This window comes from Xiphophorus couchianus, chromosome 15 (assembly GCF_001444195.1).
Source record: "Xiphophorus couchianus chromosome 15, X_couchianus-1.0, whole genome shotgun sequence".
In the NCBI taxonomy this organism is placed as follows: domain Eukaryota; kingdom Metazoa; phylum Chordata; class Actinopteri; order Cyprinodontiformes; family Poeciliidae; genus Xiphophorus; species Xiphophorus couchianus.
Window position 1 is genome coordinate 17,912,768 of NC_040242.1, and position 20,518 is coordinate 17,933,285.

A 20,518-nucleotide genomic window follows, 5' to 3' on the forward strand; every position below is an offset into this window, starting at 1 on the left:
AGCTTTGACGGGAAAAGATTACAGGCTCATTCTGATTGCTCCTCATCAGAGTGGTCATTAACTCACAAAACCACTAACTGTTTTTTTTTTCTTACAGATTGCGCAGCTTTCTAGTTTCCATCAGTTCTGTGCAGTGGACAGACTGAGCAACATGAAACACGGACCTTTGGCTTGCTACATTGTGGTTTCTCATTAAATCCCATTCAATGGAACAAACAACATTAAAAGGAGCACACACTTATTTTCTTATCAGAATTTAACTGTGACTAATTTGTTGGTGTTGTTCTTTTTAGACAAGTAAATTGTTGGTCTGACAATTGTTAGGACTGTGACGATGTTCGGGAACTCAAAAAAATCCAGGGTTTTACTGATCAGTGAATGCATTACATGTTCCAGATCACGCAGAATGCAACACTCTTCTTGACATTACCGACCAAGGTTGGAAACTTAAACGTCTAATCTTTTTTTGTAATCACCAAACGCACCATACTTATTAAGTCACATCACAACACTCTTCAGTGTCGAAGCTGTTAAATTCAAAGTTTACAATTTTCAGTATTACTGAGGTGACTAAATCGGAATCAATAGATTTTCAGCTCGATAATGTCTGACTGCCAACTTCTGAGAAAATGTAATTATTTTTCTGATCAGTGAATGAACCATATATGCTCCAGGTTGTGCTAACCACAACACTCTTTTGCAATGGGAAGAAGATGCAAAGCTAGTGATTTTCAGTGTTTAACTCAGGTGTTTAAGTCAGAAGCACGACAAAAGTTGTAAGAAGCTACTGAAAATATTATTTTCTATTCGGCCCGTTGGCTTTTCTGTCAGGCTATTACAATGGAAAATAGACTTTGGCGGGTGCTGGTCATTTTGCTTTTGTGGCTTTGGCCGTTTCACACACACAACCTTTTCAACTTGCAAAAGTTTATGTCTGCCGCGGGACATCAATTCTGACTTGAGGACGTTTTGTTGAACTAGCAGAAAAGGAGGAGAATTAATCTGGAGCAGGATTCAGGAGGAGCTGACTGTTTTATTCTTTTGATCATTAAATGTCTGGGGTTTTTTTTTTTTATTGAACATTCAAAAGCTGATTTCAAGTCTGGCTCTGCATTATCCAGGCTAAACACTCAGACTACTGTTCACACGTATCTAACCAAGCTAATTGATAACATAAGACGCTAAAACAGTTTTAAACAGAAGTCTCTGTCTTTGTTTTAAAATAGTAACACTGTTTTATGGTGACTTATGTCTCATGTGTTCGGAAATTGTCTTGGAAAATTCGACTCAGCAAACTAAAGGCGGTTTGAAATCACCTTTATCTAAGGTGTGAGGAAAGAAAACACATTAAGATGTCAGACGATGAATGCAAACTCTTTATATATATATATATATTTATATATTTCTTCAGTATAATTGCAACAACATATTCATAGAGCAGTCCAACAAAACAAAAACCTGAAACACAGACACACTGTTTGCTGTTTAAAGTGATATGAGGCAAAAATGCTTCCCTTGTAACCGGGTGCCTTCATTTGTTCAATTCAATTAGTGCACCATGCTGAGCGTAGAGACAGTTCAAAGCTTCAGCAAACTTAAAAACAAAACAGAACAGACAAATAAATACTGTACAACACCATAATACGTAATACTAGACCCAGAAATCACAAAAAGATCATGCTTTGTTTATATATATATATATATATATATATATATATCAACACTTCTTACATGTTATGAAACTTCATGAAATAACGCAGCATTTCTGTTGAGCTTACCTTCACAATAACACAATTGTTAATAAATGGCAAAAAATAAAAAATAAAAACAACAAAGTAAAATAAAATAAAGTGCCTTACTTTAAAATTGGCTATTTCAAAGTACAAATGCCTGTATGCGCATGGAGGCAGATTTCCTGAAAAGAGGTTTGTTGCGAATATCCGTGGAATAAGGTTGGATAGAAAGGACAAGTCCAGCGGTCACGTTTTATGTGTATCCATCACAAAGCTGAAACATGTTTGGCCACAGGTAAAAACTTATTTTTTTTAATATCATGCACCATACATAATGGCTAAAGCCTGAAATATTTGGTCGTACCGCCTTATTCCTGTTGCCAGTACCAATATCCTGTGTCAGCCGACTTCCTGACTTTATTTAGGAAGGAATGTCTTTTCTATCCAATCCGGTTCTATCCAGCAGCTTGAAAGAATTAACCAAACGTAAAGGATCCAAATGCCTTCTGAAAAAGCATCATCAGTTCATCGCTTTCTATCTAGATTACACATCGACTAATTCTTGCCCCAACATGCTTCTGTACTAGATCCACAAAGTATCCTGTTGATGAGGTAAATGAACCGATTTCATTTAGCATGATCAGTTAGTCCCCCCCCTGAGAACATTGTAGAGACACACCTACATGCACAATCTAACCATTGCCCAACTTGCTCCTCGTCTACATCTGCACGGTAGAGATGTGGAGGCTGGATTTACACTGGCACCAACAGTCTGATTTGTATCTCTTTGGCACCCGGATTATGTATTTTTCCTGGTCGTGAAAGCAAACGGCTGAAAGCGAGTCAGCGCCACAAAACGTTTAAAATCGAATGGGATTTTTCTGGATCATTTCCGCCTACAGGCTACTCTCGTAATGCTCTCTTAACAAGTCTTACAAGGACAATTGACTGCGAAAAGTCACTTTGCCTTTCGAATCACTCATATTCAGATCCATATTCCTTTATAGTTTGCAGTAGTGATGGGGGCGGGGAGAGGAGAAGCACCGAATGCACGTGTTGTCTTTTGGATCTGTGTGTCCATTTGTTAAAATCCTCATAAGGTCTGAGGGTTTTTACGTTGTAGCAGCGTTAAGATGAGTGATTAGCTTACCATACCTTTGTTTGTATCTTGAAAAGGACCACTTTATTAACATAACATTTACATTTTTACGAAGCAATATAGGATTTAGGCCATATGTTATCATCCAATATTAGACAATAACTACAGGACACAAGAAAACAAGCCTCAGAGGGAATGAACTTTAGAAAGAAAGAAATTGATACAACACCAAATGTGTGGGAAGATGAAAACCGACCATTTTCCCCCCCTCATCCTTTCATGTAAATCAGTTGGCCGAGTCTGGATATAGGACAATGATGCTGTGGGCACAAACCTCATCAAAGTACACAATCACAAATGAAAAGGTTCTTTGAGGGTTTTGCATGATTAATAGCTCATATGTGGCTTTATGTTTATTTTTTAGCAGAGGCTGTTTCATCATAAATTAGGACTGTAGTTGTTTTGGCTGTAGTAACTCAGTACTCTCTGGCCTCTTCAAGTTCATTCATAAACACGTCTTCATGGGGGTTTTCTGGGCAACTCAGTCCGTTATTCGGCGGCCGCACCACGTGGAAGCGACTCCAGTCCCCTTTGCACAGGATCCAAGGCAGGACGTCCACCTTGAAGTGCAGCTCCTGCGAGAACTCGGTGCTGATGAGGTTCGGCGTGCCCGCGCCCTTCCCCCGCGTGATCAGGCGCCCGCGGTCGCTGTAGCAACAATGCTGCGCCGCCAGAGTGGACGAGTCGCTGGAAAGCGCCGAGCGAATGCAGCTGCGCGCCGAGGGCTTGTAGATGTCCAGCCGCTCCGTCGGGCCGCTGGCGTCGCGCCAGCGGAAAGGCCGCCCTCGGGTCTCGTCGTAGAGGCTCACCACGGTGTACGCCGCTTCGGACGGGTACGAGCAGGGGCAGCTGGGCAGCTCAGACAAGACCTGCTGCAGATACCTCTGGAGAAAGTCACTCTTGCAGTTCAGCCACTTCTCACAGCTGTCCACATCTGTCGGGAAAGAGGACAGAGGAAGCAAAGCTGTGTCTTTAGTAGTTTACAGGAGCTCTGCTGATAGAATGAACAGGTGCCAGAATGGAGCCAAGCTGAAATCTTATGGGTGCCTTTCCTAAACCTTTATATTACAGTTCAGAACAAGAACAATCTGCTTTCTCGAGGGAAAATATATCAGCTATGTAGCATCGTGACTCACTACCCAACAATCCCAATGCTTTTTCACAAACTTCTGAGTAATGTTGTTGGGATTTTTGGTAGTAGACCAACACGAAGTACTGGATAATTGTGAAGCTGAAGTTAAGTGCTAACTGACCTTCTAACAACTACTGCTTGAAGTCTTTTAGGGTAAGTCTCTACCAGTTTTTCTTGCCTGTTTCTGTTTGCAAAATAACCTAAAGTCAGTCAGATTATATGGACAGAATCTATGATAGGATTTCTGGAATTTAAGAGTTTTTAAAACCTTTTTAAGGCCTTTATGAATGAAATTCAAGAACCGTATCATAACAGAAATTTAAAGAAAGTCGCCTACGGTCTTAATCCCCACCTCCATGCTTTTTTGCACATAAAGCACCTACCTTGGTATGGAGTTGACAACAGAAGTGAGTCAATGGCAAAGACGAATGTCATCCAGCCGACTGGCAATAAATTTATACTTACCAGTGACAGAAAAACTGGTAAGTTTTGCCACAACTAGCTGTGGCATATTGCTTACAGGTAGCCTCAAACGCAAACCCTCAAAGTCACAAAAAGCAAAGACCATGTTTGCGCGTGACTCAAATTTTTGCCTGACAGAAACGTTCTGTGTGAAAACATTTTTAAAACCACACAGACGACACAATGTTAAATAGTTCTGCTGCAACAAAAATTTAAGACCTTTGATTAACATATTTGAGGCCACTTGATTTTTTTAAACAAATTAAAGACATTTTAGGGCCTTAATTTTAGATACTTAAATTTCAGACTTTTTAAGAATGCCAAGACACGACCTTGGAGCCTCCATTTTCAAGTTCTATCACAGATTCTCAAATGGATTTCACCATTCTAATCCAACAGTGTGACTTGATCTGACCCATTCTAACTTTGGCTGCATGTTAGAAGTGTGTGATACAGCATTTTCTGGTATCGAACCCATGCCAGCTAAATGCACGGCCAGTACTGCTGATATCAATACATGCATATATGATCAAACTTCTGATTTTAGTAGTTTCTCCTTTGAATCAACTTGTTCAAACATAATTTTGACAAAATTTATAGGTATCTACAAAATACTTTAATGCCAAATTAGCATGATTTGTGTGCATTTTTCCTAAATACAGTGCAACAAATTTTAATTAGAGAGAAAATCAAAATGAAATCTTGACTTGGTATCATTATAATTGATTTTTTTGGATTGATCCGCCCAACTCTACTGTGTGCTTTGAGCTGCTGCCCTACTAGAAAGTGTACCTTCACCCTACCCTTATGTATTTTACAGTCTCCAACAGATTTTCTTCCAGTTTTTCCTAGAAAGAACCCACCTGTTCCAAACGGTTCAGTGCCGTTCTCCATCTCAAAAGGGAATGGTTCCACCACAGCGTTGACGTCACCTACGAGGACAAAAGGAAACGGGTGAAATTAGATTAGAAATCAGACAAAAAACAAAAATTCTTCAAAACGAAGCTAAAAGTAAAACGCTACCAGGGCAAGGCTCCAGGTCACACTTTGAAGCTTCAGTCAGTGTGCAGGAGTAGCCACAGGATTTCGTCCTCTTTCTTTCACCGTGTCCACATGTCACTGAGCATGGAGACCAAGGAGTCCATTCATCTGTCTCCTTCTCTGTGGGAGAGAAAACAAATCCAAAAATCACCACGCACTCCAAACCCAGCATAAGCGCTTGCGATTTATTTCATGGAGATCAAAGCCAGCTATACGCTCTGTGATTAGATCAGTGTAAAAACAGAGCAAAAAAAAAACAAAACACAAGTTTTGTTTTGACAGGAATCTGTGTACTCTAACGCTCTAATCCAGAACAAGCTTTCAAAGTTTCCTAAACGTCTTAGGCTATACACATGACAATTTTCTCCTGGTTTAACCTTTCCCATGCAATCCGTTGCTCTTTTTAAGCAGGCTTGAGTGAAATTAGAGGGAGAGAGGTTGTGCTGTGGCTGTCCGCCTCCGCACCATATTTCCTTGTGGTGTTAATAACACTGAAAACAAGTCATTCTTGATTAAAGGCGAGGTGGGTGCAGAAATACCAGCCTGGGTGTAGCAGGCACCCAATTTGACTTTGTGGGCAACGCCAGCTCAACATGTGGCCAAAGGGGCATGAGGTCTCAGGGAGGTTGTAATTACAGAATGAGCTAAGGTTGGCACCCTTAATTTATGTTCACTATGCCGTTAGATGTGACCATTTAGGCTGCATTGTTGCCCTTTACTGATTCCCTCCTGTATACGCAACATCGAAAGAGATTAAAAAATGCATAATGGCTTAATTGACAAGCGAAGAGACGGTACGTTCACCTGCAGAGTCTTCCTCAACTATAAAATATTTGGATCTATTTGAGGAGAGCTTCGAACAACCCTGAAAACTGCCTAAATACCAATCCGATTGGGGCTCTGCATTTGGGATTCATTTCCTTTTCCAAACTCTGATAGTGCACACCTCACGATTCTTTGTCTCTCTCTTTTCTTTTTTTTTATACTATTTTTATCCCTGAGTACGTTGTCTGTGAAAGCTGAGACACATAACAAGTTATGCGGTGCCCTTACAGCCTCCCAAATTCTTGAACTCGCCTAAAAGGCTGCGCCGCGCAGGACAGTGAGGGCGTAAAACGGGGGGAGGTTAGGGAGAAGTGGAGGGAGGGGGCCCAAAGGGTCCCGGGGAGGGATGAAAGAGCCGGCCAAATGGTCCCTGCCATTCTCTGTTCCCAATCTGCCCTCTAATTGTCCACAAGCAGAGGGATGTTTTGTCCCAGAGAACAGTGACGGCCTCACGCTGTTATTAGCGAGCCCATCGGAAGGCATCTTCAAACGCCGGGCCTCTGAGACCGGCACGACAGTGTCGACTTCAAAGCGGCCGCGGCCCGCAAATGTCCTCATGGTCGAGTGCTCGTGCTTCCTCATATGCTGGCATCGTTCGGCTCAATCTGACAGTGAAAAGCAATTCTACTAAATAAGTAATTCTTGTCCATCCATTCTGATCTTATCACTCCGCTATGTTTGTTTTACTTTAAGCTTTTTATTTATTTTTTTGTGCCATTTCTAGTAGATGTAAAGCTTACCAAAATAGCTTTCCATGGGATCCCAGCCCTCATTCCAGTGAGTGTCCCAGTCTCCCCCCACTCCGCTGGGAAGGGGTTCTTCGCTTCCATAATCTAAAGAGTAATCGTCTTCCCCCTCTTCCTCGCCGGTGTCTTCTGCGCCCGACCGACTGTTGCTTTCCTCGCTGGAATCGGTGTAGCTCCAGAAGAGGGGCCAGAAGAGCTTCTTGCCTCCGATCCAATCCACTGTGGACGACGGGGAGGAGGAAGGTAGCCAGTCTTTCTCATTGGCCAGGTCCATCTCTACCTCCATCTGAGGGTCGTCAACAACTTCTATGGTTACCTGCGTGGAACAATTGGAGAAGCTTCGTTAACCAGGTGCTTCCAAACATAGACAGTAAAAGCTTCGGTGAAACTGATTTTGGGCCAATTTCCAGACTTTCTTTTCAAAGATTTGACCTGTGGATACTGCCACAACTTGAGACGATTTATTTTTGGTAATTAGTACAGATGACTCAACATGGGTCACTAGAAGTCTCCCTCTGTATTTCCTAAAGGAGTCGGAGGTTTAAGTTGACTCTAGAAAGCTGCCAGTCTTTCAAAATCCAATGTGTTTCATGTCACACAGGTGTTAAAATTTCAAAATGATGCAATAAAAGCACTGTTGTATTTCACTCTTTTATCTGATACGTCTCTTTCTCTCATTTTTAACAGCAAATTTATGTCAACATGTCTTGGATTATATAGTTTCAGCTGCATTTTAAACATAATAAAAAACAACTTCAACACCGAAGAGGGGTGTTTTCAGTGTCATAAGTATGGTAAGCTCACTAATAAGAAAACAGATCTGATTTTGGACTTTCTAGCTGGATTTTCATAAGCCAATAAACATGAACATTTTCCAATTCTAGGCAACAGCTGATTTCTCTATGTATCTCTAAAAAGTTTCATTTTTTCCTGCACAAAGTTTGATTTTGAATTTATACACATTCACAAACGTTAAGTTCAGCAAAGTATTTATGCACGTTTAAAGCATCACATAACTGGCGAGCTGTAGTCCGAAACCCACTCCTGTCAAATCATTAGGTGACTAAGCTTATGACTGAATCTTTCCACAGATTTAAAGTCAATCAGTGGGCATGAGCAGTCAGTAGATCAAACAACTCTCTCAGGGAAGTAGTGAAGCTTCATTCTGGATAAACACCTCTTATTACCCAAAGATGACTCATCCTAGATGCAACTGCATTTCCCAAAGCCAAATTCAGCACATTCATCAGACCTAAAACTATGTTTGTTTGAATATAAACTGTACAACCTGCTGTTTTAAGTGTTTATATGGTAACTCACAAAAGATTTAATCATCACTGAAAAGGCGAAGCGAGTACGACTTGAACAGGAGGAAAAGCTGCAGAAGCAAAAGCTACGTTAGCTGTAGCTGATCAGCATATCTTATGTCATAATGGCCCTTTAGCTACCCAGAGTTGGACAGAATAAGTTTATTTGAAAATGTTGAACTTTTTGTTTATCCTAAATTGTGAGAATAAATACATACATGATTATAGAGATATCTGCCTTCAAATTTCAACAGAAGTATGAAGCAAAAACATGAGAATAGGAGACTTTAAAGAAAAAGTAAACTAACCCATACTTTTCTCCGCAACACCCTTTTTTTTCTTTTAATTTAAAGCTTTTTAGTAATTTATAGGGGTGTCAGTGGTAATGCGATAACGCACGCAATTAATTTAAGCTTTAGTTCAAAGATGCTACTATTAGCAATGTCGAGTGAGGAGATTGGTGAGGAGTCAGGCTGTTTTGCTCAGCGGCAAATTTTGCTTTAAAAAACACAACGGTTACAGCAGGTGCCGCTAAGCTATAGACATCGATGCGGACATTTTGAGTTTGAATCCTGTCCACGGTTCCTTTTCTAAATGTCTTCCCCTCTTCCCTCTGTCCAACTAGTGGCAAAAATTTTTATTAAACAACATGACAATGGACGTTTGGATAAAACCCTGGTTGGATGCAGTTTTTTTGCGACAGTGAATTATCCTTCCGTCGAATTATCCTTCCGTTGAAGCACAATCAGTTAACATTTCTAAACTAAGATTGAAACAAATTACTTTTTCAAAAAATCTTCCTGAAAATGAAAACCTGGACAACTGAAAATCTTCAGACATTTAGTTTGAGGCGATGAAAACTTTTCTTAAACATGTTTTAAAAACGTGCATTTTGACATTTCAAGGTCATAGAATTGGTGATTAGGTGCGATTAATCAAAACGTCCAAATGTGATTCATCTGATTCGGTTTTTCTATGGATTGACAGCATTAATAATTTATCCTACAGACAGATACAGTAAGCTGCTTCAACAAAGTATTAATTTAACATTTCAAAGCGTGTGTGCCCTCTTCACACGTGCCTGTATGTTGGGGTTCTGAGAGTTAATGTCAGCGTTGGCGAGGTCTGGAAAGTTGTTCAGGTCAAAGATAAAAGGCTTGGTCTCCTCCTCGGGCTCGGGCTGTGGTAGAACACCAGCGGAGCGGTGCTGGGGGTGAGACCACCTCCTCTGGTGGCTGTGCGGCTCAGGCAGAATGCTCTGGACCTGGTTCTGCTGCTCCTCAGAGACATGCTGGATCCCACCAGTGTGAACTGGATGGCCATGAATCTGATGGAAAACACAAAAATATATACAGTTGAACTCTCTGGCACAGGCACAAAACATTTCATCAAGAAGGTTGTGATAAATATCACTTTTTAACAGTTACAGTGACTCGCAGGTACGCCTTAAACCTTTCAAAACTTTGTCAAATAACATTTTCTCAAATTTGTTATGTATTTTCACCCACATCATCTTGAAAGAACCATCCCACGGTCAAATATGGGATCCTTCTGTGGGGGTGGAGGTTTTTTTCAGTAGGAACAGGGAAGTAATTAATGGGAATTACAGGAGCTATAAACCTGGATGGAGCTCTAAAACCTGGGCAATCTTGAAAAGAAAACTTGCTAAAATATTTGATCCTGGGTCAGAAGTCCATGTTTCTTTTGGACATTGACCCTGTTTTGCAAAAATAAGCAAACATGTCCATATTTGTCGCCTATCGTGACAACAGATTTTGCTGGGCGATTAATTGTGCCAGATGTTATTGCGATGGAGAAAGATATTGTTGCTGTGAGACCATTTTCAAGTCGTACAGTACGTCATCCCAGAGATAAATAAAACTTTAATTTCTGACAAACATTTATCACTGGAACTGGAAGGCATTTTAAATGTCCAAAATAAATAAACAAAACAACCGAAACAACAGATAAAATGAACACTGAAGTCCCTGTAAACAAAGTTGTCTTTCAAAAAAGGGGCTAGTTGAGGCCAATGCACCAGACAAAAGTCTTCAGACTTTTGTCAATCAGTCTTTGGTAGAAAGAGAGATATGAGAAAAAACAAACAACCATGCAAGTGAAAATGATCAAGCACCTTGTTAATTTATCAAGGGATAATACATTCAGTGCTTATCGCGCTAGGCAATGTGCAACGCTGGTAGAGACTTGGTTCTGCAAACTACTGACTTGGGGAACATAGCCAGTGTAGTACTTCTTTGTAATAACTACTATTCTTCGTTTTGTTGCGATGTCAGCAGTTTGTAAAAGACTTGAGGCATCCAAATTACTAGCCAAGTGATCAACCAGCATTCGTTCCTTTTTTTTTTTTTTTTTCCCACAACAGTCATGGCATCCAAACTGTGGACAAAGGGGGTCCTGTGCTGGCGAGATCCTCTTTTAGCTTTAATTAGAGGGCCTGGGAGGCGTGGGACTCCTGGGCTGATGCGAGGGTGTCTGAACCTGATGCTGTTTTCATTCCCCCACTGTAAGTGACCTTGAAGGGTCACATACAGTGAATTAACAGAAAGAGTGACGACGAACGGTGAAAATGTGTGTCATATGCTATGCCGGTCCTTGTATACGACTGGAGATGATCCAGCTTGCGGTCATGCCCAGCAAAACAGGGGCAGCTGAAAGGCCAAAGAGGAGAACTGTCTGAACGCATGAACAGCGAGTTGATGATTTGTAGTTATGGCCTCCAGAAGACAATGTACTTTTCGATGCCTGCGATTGTCCCATAAAGATCTCGTGCCACCGTTCGAGAGTGCAGACACATGAAGCGTGCAAAGAAGATAACTCAGCCCAGACATGATAAATGATGAACTCAGCCTTGTTCCTCAAATAGACTTAAAGTAATGGTGACAAACAGGATAGATATTAAGGATCATTTTTCCTTTCAACCCTAGACGGAATCCATTATTGGGGAATATCTCAAGCAAGCACAATTCATAAATTAAATTAAAAGTGAACAGCTCAACGTCTAGCAAAAGTAGACTAATTAAACTAATACAAATGACAGATGATGCAAACAAAAACTTAATCATTTAGCAATGCATTATGACATGTTTTAGGATGAAGATTCACTTCAATATTTTGCAAAAAATGTAACTACTGCGTGTTAGTTATGCGTGTTTCTTACTAAAACTCATGGGAAAAGAAGCATTCGAATGTGCTGTGATATGAAGTTACTTGGTATTATGTTTAGGTTTTTGGTATTTCATTTTATTCTGACGTTTTTGACCAAATTGTAAAATACTACACCCCCACCACAAATGGAAATTAGCTGAAAGACATGCAAAGGACATCACTGCTTTGAAACACATGGTTGATAAAATAGATGTATAAATATCTAAATGAAAATGAAATTGAGTTGATCAAACAGGCTGAGTCGAGATTTGGGTAGTTTCATCAGAGATTCACTGAAAACTTTTGCTGGTGACTTAAAATGGACAATTTTTGTTTGCATGTCCTGACTGGGAACCTGCAAGTCAGAAAAACAAACAAACGCAACAACAAAAAACACTCAGTATTTAAGCTCAATTAGATCACACTAACCACATTCTTCATAGTGGAAGTTGTTACAGAGGGAGGTATCCTGAAAGTTATCCATTTTCAATTAAATGTAGGACGTAGATGTTTAAAATAAGGCAAAAGGAGGACCAAAAGTCAATTTTTAAAGGATATGCAGAGGCGATTTGTGTGTTTATTTAGGTTGGTCTGGCAGTTGGTTGTGTTGTACATGACTTTTTCCAGGTACAAAGAGGAGCTGTCTTAAACAGAGCATCAATTCATACCCTCCTTATAGACGTTTCGTTGAATCGGCAGAGCAGCAAATTGACCCTGAGCTGGTTGCTGAACAGAGTAGAGTCAAGCTGTGTCTTTTGGAAATCTCAGATTTAAGGGTCTATGTTCTCTGGATAATGCACACAGAGATTCTTGTTCACAGTTAATATTGCTAATGATGCTAATAGCTAACATAAGATGCTAAAGGCAGTTGGCAACGTCCACTTTTATCAGTATTGTTTTAAATGAATAAAATCCAGCTTTTAGTTCACTACTCTCCCAGACATAGGACATAATTTTATTTCTGGGCTCAACAAAGACAACAAGTTTTCCACCTAAAATAACCATAAAGAAGATGTCAATCCAATGTTCAGGGCTTATTCAAATACCTACAAAGAATCGTTGTCCAACACTGTAATATTGTCCAACAATGCTATATCTGTTATATCGGATCAGACCGTTCTCACCTAAGACTCACATATATCCAACGCAACCATGAAAACACAAAAAGCTTAAAGTCCAGAGCCATGAAAGAGGCCACATACTTTCACACCCTCCTCATCTCGTCTTGTTTCACATCTGGATCTTGTATTCCTTCGCCCTGTATATCACTCTCCTCCTCCTTTCTTCCTCCCCCTTGTTCTCTGTGATCCTGCTCTCCTCCTCTCCTCCTTACTTGGTAGTGGGGCTCCCCTGATCAAAGGCCCCGTGGCTGATGGCATGTGGCGTGTTTAACAGGGAGACTGCACAAAATGCATAGGGGTACACCAGTCCTGACCTGGAGACTGCAGTCTTTCTTGAAGATAAGCAGAGAGCGCCGCTTGAAAGCGATTTAAAAGATTACGCCCAATTAGGGCTACTGCCATTGCTACTGCTGATGATGACACACATTCGGGTTAGGGAAGAGAAGGTTGGAAGGCTGGGCAAAGCCAACATGGGGATGAGGGGGGGACCAAAGTAAAGGGCTAGGGATGAGATCCGGTAGGATTGGCGGGGAGTCTGGGAAGGCACGCAGAGTGGCAGGCCTGATTTATGTGCGCAGAAATCAAAGGCCCCTGCACTTGGCTGTTTCCAAACCATTACAGAAGAACAATAAACTATGGATGCTCTTTGATCGGCATCTTTGTCAAATAGAAACAGGACAGCGAATGCATGCTCAGATGAACTGGGGTGAGCTCGTGGAGCTTTGGAAAGGGGGGGTGGGGGGGTGGCAAAGGAGGGCAGAGAGTGAACAGAGCAAACAGGTCCTGATATTTGGGGAAAACAGGCCACTCCGACACAATCCTCCTCTTTCTCCACTTTGAAGAGAGATGGGGGCAAAACTCAAAAACAGGAAATTCCACATTAACACACACACACAAAAAAAGAGCCAACGTAAACAGCCAGACGAATGACACTTGACCTGAGCCCCAGTAAGGGAGATACTGAAGGCCTGCCTTATTCTGGTTACATAAGCATCTAGTTACTCTACCGATCTTAGCTTCCACTTTCTCCTTCCCCTCTGTCTTAGCCTGCTACACCCTGCAGGTCACAAGCACAGGTAGGGAGTCATCTTCCACAAACTGCTTGGGATAGAAATGAACCGTCACACACTCCACAGGGATTTTCTTTTCTCCTCTATCTTACTCTAATGACTCCCTTCTTTTCCTTCCTTCTGTTTTCTCTCTGCCCCGTTATGCTTTTACATCAATCAGACAGATGATGAGAGAGAAAGTCCCAACAGGGCATCAATGGGAGGCCACACAAGATGGAGAGATCAAAGACACACATCCACTAACAGACTTTGATTTCCAAATATGTCTGCGCATAACACAAACATTCCCCTTAGATAGACACGCCACACACATTGCGCGGCGTGCCAAGCTACGCACCGAGTTTGGATTTATGACGGCAGGGTGTGTGCCCGGTCATGACAAATGTTACTATACATGGAAAGAGAGTTGGAGGAAAAACAGAGCAACGTGATCTGAGTCGAAAGGTGGAAATCAGCTAATTATTTTCGGAAAACTAAATCATGATAGATTCATGTAATCAATTACCAGAGTATAAATTACAGCGCTTAAACTGTGCATGTCATGCTTATGCCATATATTCCACAAGAAAGCTGTTATTTTTACATTGCACACAAATCCTACTGGAGTGATTGAGAAAAGATTAACATTTTAAAGAGGAGTAAGTTGTTTATAATACTCATTCAGCATTATTATTGGAAACACATTTAAGATTTGCTTTTTTGTTGCAATAATACAGAGCTGGCCCCAGGCGTAGCCAAACTAAACAGATCACTTTGGCCCCCAAACCAGCAGATGGCCCCCAAGGGCACGAAAATGATCACTGAAGTGATTCATCAGCCACCCTCATGGAAAGTTTGGAGTGCTACAAGTCAAGACCGTGAATTTCTACAAACAAAACATACTCAGAATTATACTGGTTTATTTATTTACTTCCTGTTACGTCCATTTTTTTGTTTTTTTTACATTTGGAGGATCTCAAGTCAGGACAGCGTTGCTTAAATCAGCCTCTTCGCTTATAGTTCATTTTAAAACCAAAATCAACTTGCGCAATTAGGTACATTCTTTTCACATTTGAGAAAAAAAACTATATCCGTGTCAAAATGTCTAAAAGTTGTAGTAGTAGTGATGGACACTTCATTGTCGATGCAATATGACTGTTCTGACTACAGAAGCTTTGAAAACTGTTAGACATTTATACAAGTTAGTATGGAAGTGGGACAAAACTGGGGGTATTTTGGGTGAAAAGATTGGAAATGGGCCATTCAGACAGCCATGAAAAGTCAGATATGGGTCACATATGTGAGGGAAAAAAATCATATTTGGGTCAAATTTACCCAAAGCCAATGTTATTGTACCTATTATAAATAACAGGACTACAATCGATCATAATTGTCTTAACATATTTTACATAATCCAACTTCCTTCACAAGTATCATGAAAATATCTAAAAATAAATAAATACATACTGAAACTGTGCCAAATTTTAAGTTTTAATTTCAAGTCAATCATGAAATTTCCCCAAATTCCCAAATTTTAGATACAAAACTGGTGACACTTTATTATTTTTAACATAACTTTTGATTTTGGTGTCATTCAAAAGACTTTGATGCTCTTCAAAACGAAACCATTTGTTTCCCCAAAATTTCTTTTGCGACAATCTTTCAAACATATGTAAAGGCAATATTGGTAGAGCATTGGGAAGCAGGAAGAGGCAATAAGTGATTAATTACATGGAGTTAATTATAATGATGAAAAGTTAATGATTTTTTTTTTTATTAACAATGAAGCCTGAGATGTGGTTGTGATTGTTTGAATCCCCCCACTTTCCACTGGCTTAGTTTCATGAGAGCATGAATAAATATTAGTATCCTAGAAATGGTGAAGAATGCTCTTATTTTGTGCTGCTAGAATATCAACTACACAAATTATTTTAGAGGTAGTGGAGTAGTGTTTGCATTTGTGGAGATCTGACAATGAAGTTGCAGATGTTTTGCCAAAAGATGAGGACATAAAATAACTTCTAGCATCACATTTATCATGATGCTAGAAGCATCATGATAAATAATATTACAAGAAAACTTAAGTCCATGTCACCCAATCCTGTTGGGAAGGTATCAAACTTAACTTCCGTCTAAGGCCCTGTACAATTTTGGTCCGCCTCTGGAATAACAGAATTACATTAACTTTCTACAACCCATGTTATCTCTTTTTTTTTAAAAGAAAAGTTATCTGCTAATAAAAAATAACCAGGAAGCTGATATAAAAACCAAAATGCATTAACTAAGTGAAGATTTGATCAAGATAAACCATTTTTATTGTTTAACGTTCTTAGCAACAAAATTGTAGGTTTAACTAAAAGTTTCTTACTTTATGGGTAAAACTCTTGCGTTTTGTTGGAAAGCCCGTTCCCAAACTGACGAGAAGAATCGAGCAAAGCGCGAGCAGCATCTGAAATCTCCTCGCGACCTCTCCACGCATCTTCTCTGCGGCGGTGTTCCCTTTGAAGTTCCTTTAAAAGTACTTTTCTCTGGTTTGCTCTCGGTGAGGCGGCCGGCTGGTTCGGGACAAACGCTCGTCGTCAAACTCTCGTCTGACTTTTAGCTCAGAACAGATGGAGATTTGAAGTCTCGTCGCTCTTTATAAAGATGCGCACCAGCAGCGTGCGACGGCATCCCGCGCACCGTCCATGTCGGATACACCAGAGGCTCGCGCAGCAGCTGTGGGTCCGTTCGGCGGCGCGAGCTCCACGCTTCTCTTCCCCATAAAAACCGCTGCGGCTGCGGGCTTTAAGTACCCGAGAAAAGGGGGGAAAAAAGAGTGTAATACCCCACGCTGAATCTCCCCGTCCGCACCGGCGCACGCTTATTCAGCTGCTTTAAACTGTGACTCACTCCTCGTCAGTGGGTGGATGGGTTTTCTCTTCCAATACATTGATATCAGGGCGTTAAGGGTTCCTCTCGCTGGTTGTCTGTTTGATTCGTTAATCCATTATCAAGCCAAGGTTCATCCAACGGTTTTATACGACGTGTTTGTGCGCGCGTCCCGCCTAGCCAAACGGTTGAGGCAAACTTGCCTCTTTTACGCACGCATTAAGAGGTTTCACGCTGTGGGAGTTGGGGGTGGGATTGCTCACAGCTGTGTGGAGAGGGTGCAGTGGGGCCACTGAGGAGCTTGACAAGGTGAAAGCAATAGTTTGTTCAGTAAAACTGACTGAAGGCAGGCAAAGTCAGTTGCATAGCATTATAAACCCAACTTTTCATAGTAAGTCACTTTACCATAAACTTCAATTTGTTTCACTAGTTGTTTTTTATAATGTGACAGACCATCACAAAGTCTCAAAATAGTGAAGTGTATTGATAAAAAAAAAAAAAAAGTCCAAATGTGGTGTACATTTGTTTTTGTTTTTTCATTCACTTTACTCTGAATAAAATATCTGCTCTAAATAAAATACGATTGCATTCAAAAGTTACCTAATCAACAAATGTCATTTAATTTCAGTGTACTAGGAAGGACTCAAAAATCAGAGAGCATTAGTGGATAAACAACATCGTTATGATTAAGGATATATCGATATGAAAATTCGGGTTCATATCAATATCTAATATTAATATTGCTATTATTTCTGATAAACTATATTTGCCCACATCATATATATTTCTCTACTGTTTTGACACATTTTGGGGGGGAAAATACCAGAAACAGACAGCAACAAGATGGAGATAAATATTAGTTTGGCCCAGTTTTATTTTTTGGGCCGATATCGATATGTTAAAAGAACGACTAATATCGGCCAAGCCTGATGTTAATTCTGACATATCGAACGTCCCTCGTTATGACCAACAAACACAAGCAGGCAGATCAGGGATCAATTAGTTTAAGTGCTTATCATCTGAAAGTCTTACAGAAATCCAGAGTTCAGGTGAGAGAATTGGACAAGTCTACATATTGAGATCCGGTTTAGATTTAAAAGTCTATTTACAACAGAAGTAAGTGGGTTTGGCGAATGTTGTTCTGAGGGAACAACGGATCAGTCCGACTTGGAGATGTCTCGCTGGGTGCGATCCAGACGGCGAGGATTCCTGGAAGGTGCAGGTGGTCTGTTGGAGAGCAGGCAGGCCAAGGAGTTGAGGGGAACGATTTATTTATTTATTTTTTATGTTTCCTGCTGGCAGAGCAGCACCCAGAATTGTTGTCTTGAGTGCAAAGTAGAAGCCGGACAGATTTACTTTCACGAGTGGAGCATTACGGCTGTGTCTGGAGACAAATGTACGCTCTAGAAGAGGGAGAGAGATGGAATCGGAGGAGGAAGCCACTCAAAGAGCTTGGTCAGGTAAGTGTCCAAGTTGCATTCTGGAGGACTGCAAAAGACAAACATGAATGCCAAGAACAATGAGTTTTCACCAAAAAATGTCAATGGAGGTCAAAGGTTGACTTCTACCATCAGTGGCTGACCACCAGGCAAGGAATTATCTTGAGACCCTTTTTACTCAGATGTGGATTAGTTGATAGCAAGTCAGGTGTGATGGCAGCACTCAGACAAACACACACACACACACACACACACACACACACACACACACACACACACACACACACACACACTGTCCCCAGCGCCTACACCTGGAGGTTCTGGAGAGAGGACGCAAGCACACCCAGCAACAACAAACGAGAAAACCACAACAATAAGTAGACAAGTCCACAAATCAGACCTTATTAAGGAGCAGCATGAAGACCTTGAACTTACCAACTGCACAGTGAAACATGGAGGTGGCAACAACATGCAGGAACGGGGAAACTGAGTTGAGCTGATGGGTGGAGCTCAATACAAGCTGCAAACTTGAAAGGAAACCTGTTAGAGGCTCAAGAAGATTAGACGGGCGTAGAAGTCCACCTCACATCAGGAAAGCAATCCGGGTATGATGTAATGGTTCAGATCAAAGCATAGCCATGTGTTAGAATGAGCTAGTCAAAGTCCAGATCGAAATCCAATTGAGAAACCGAGACAAGTCAGTTGACTGAGGTATAAAAAAGACATTCAGTTGTTTGGAAATGGTCTTGTATTCCTTCCCCGATTGATGAGAATCCATAATGGCGTCCTGAGTATCGTCGATGATGACATTCCCGGTTGGCATCATGTAAATAAATCTGCTGTTCCACTTTGGGTTTATTTTTTTAATGACAGGGATATCTGCCTACTGTGTTTTTATAGTTGAAGTCGATTTGAAACATGATTATTTTAAATTGTTGCACCCTAAAACATTAAAACCCTCTAAAGTCTAGCGAATAAAGTTAATGACTTGTCCTTTGTAATTTGCCATTTTAGCTCTAAAAGTTTCGGTCCTCATTTATTTCAGTAAATAAAACGAGGCTAGTCAGAAAAGCATTCAACTTCAAAACTGATTTAATTTTTGTGGCACAGTTTTCTAGCAGCATGGTTCAGAAACATCATGGCTTTACAGATCCGTCAACCAGAATACAGTTCCAAAGACAGACGTGGCTGATCAGTTTCCTGTGGTCGAAACAGTTTGGTTTGGAAAGTAAAGGTCACATTATTTTGTTCCCAAAACCCAGACTTTGAACGTATTCATTAAAGACTAAATGCACAGATTTGTATATGGAAAGTAGTAAGTAACACCAGCTGCACATTGGGTTTATTGGTAAAACGAACAAACTAGCAGCTGTTTGCAATAATAATGTGAAAAAAAAAGCTATTTAAAGAGCTCACAACTAATATTATGAGTGACTTCTCCACATCAAACGCTGAATTTTACATTTCATGACTACTCAAGTCTCAAAAAATATATATATAAAAAAACATAGCTACTGCAAACGTGATTAGTAGTCAGATAGCAGCTAGTAGCAGTGTTCCTGAGGAACCCGATTAATTACAAGCAAAATCCTCCAGTTCCTTTCTAATGTTAGGCTGGGCTGCCACAACCACCTTTTCAAACCACACCAGAGATTTTCAACAAAGTTCAAGTCAGGCAACTATATGATGGGCCACTCCAGCATCGTCCAGGACTCCCTCCGAAACCAAAGCGTTGTTGTACTTTAAGTCATTTCCCCGTTCAGAAGTCGAATCGACACCAACCGTGGTTTATTGACCACTTGTTTCCACGGTAATCTGGTGACAAACGATGATAGCCACCATGACCAGGTAGCGTAGGTCCTTATTTGGAAAATTGCAAACTATGCTTCCATTTGTATCTGTAGGACAAGTCAAGGTCTTGGCTACGTTTCTGTAGTTTGGATGACGTCTGAACTTTGTACCCACAATATCTTCAATACACAATGAAATGTTCCTGTGGACCGTCCAGGTATTTGAGGCGATGTATCTCTACCTGGTGCAGCTAAATGAAGCCGTTGCATTAGACTACTCCCAATTTGCAAACGTTTGCAGTTATGTAGCGTTGAATGTTGACGAAGTTCTCGTAATAACAGGCTTTTCCAAACAGTTTCTGCTGTTTAGTGCAAGCGCCTGACCAATTTGAGCTTTTCTTTCAACAATAAAACTAATTTACAACGAAGGCGCAACTGCAAACTCCCAACGGTCCGCTCGACGAGAAACGTCTCCTGGGAAGAAAATCCTTTGTCAGAGCACTTTTTTTATGCACTTATAATCATGTTTTCCACATTTTATAAACTTCACCTCTCCCTTCCCCCAAAGTGACTGTTCAAATTACTAAAGGATGAGGATAAATCGGATAAATGCGCCACTGTGGGGTATGATGGATGTGTAGAGGACGAAAAAAGCAAAAAAGAAAACAAAGCCGTTGA

The 20,518-nt window shown here is 40.7% G+C and overlaps 1 protein-coding gene across 1 annotated transcript; it reads right to left on the reverse strand.

The window, feature by feature from the left end:
• Window positions 1–1,361: 1,361 nt before the first annotated feature.
• ism2b (isthmin 2b) lies at window positions 1,362–16,829 on the reverse strand. Its single transcript, XM_028041031.1, has 6 exons — window positions 16,109–16,829; window positions 9,487–9,732; window positions 7,093–7,414; window positions 5,510–5,647; window positions 5,350–5,418; window positions 1,362–3,826 (listed from the first exon to the last, which is right to left on the reverse strand). Exons 1-6 carry the CDS (start codon window positions 16,217–16,219, stop codon window positions 3,309–3,311), a joined length of 1,404 nt encoding a protein of 467 aa, XP_027896832.1. The 5' UTR covers window positions 16,220–16,829; the 3' UTR covers window positions 1,362–3,308.
• Between the last annotated feature and the right edge of the window lie 3,689 nt (window positions 16,830–20,518).

Bases quoted from the DNA above. Each gene is read 5' to 3' on its own strand.
- ism2b (XM_028041031.1), bottom strand. From the start codon at position 16,219: ATGCGTGGAGAGGTCGCGAGGAGATTTCAGATGCTGCTCGCGCTTTGC. The intron at 7,415-9,486 runs GCACGTGTGAAG...TGTTCCACGCAG, and splicing joins CTCAGAACCCCAACATACAG to GTAACCATAGAAGTTGTTGA. The intron at 5,648-7,092 runs GTAAGCTTTACA...TCTCTCCCACAG, and splicing joins TCCCATGGAAAGCTATTTTG to AGAAGGAGACAGATGAATGG.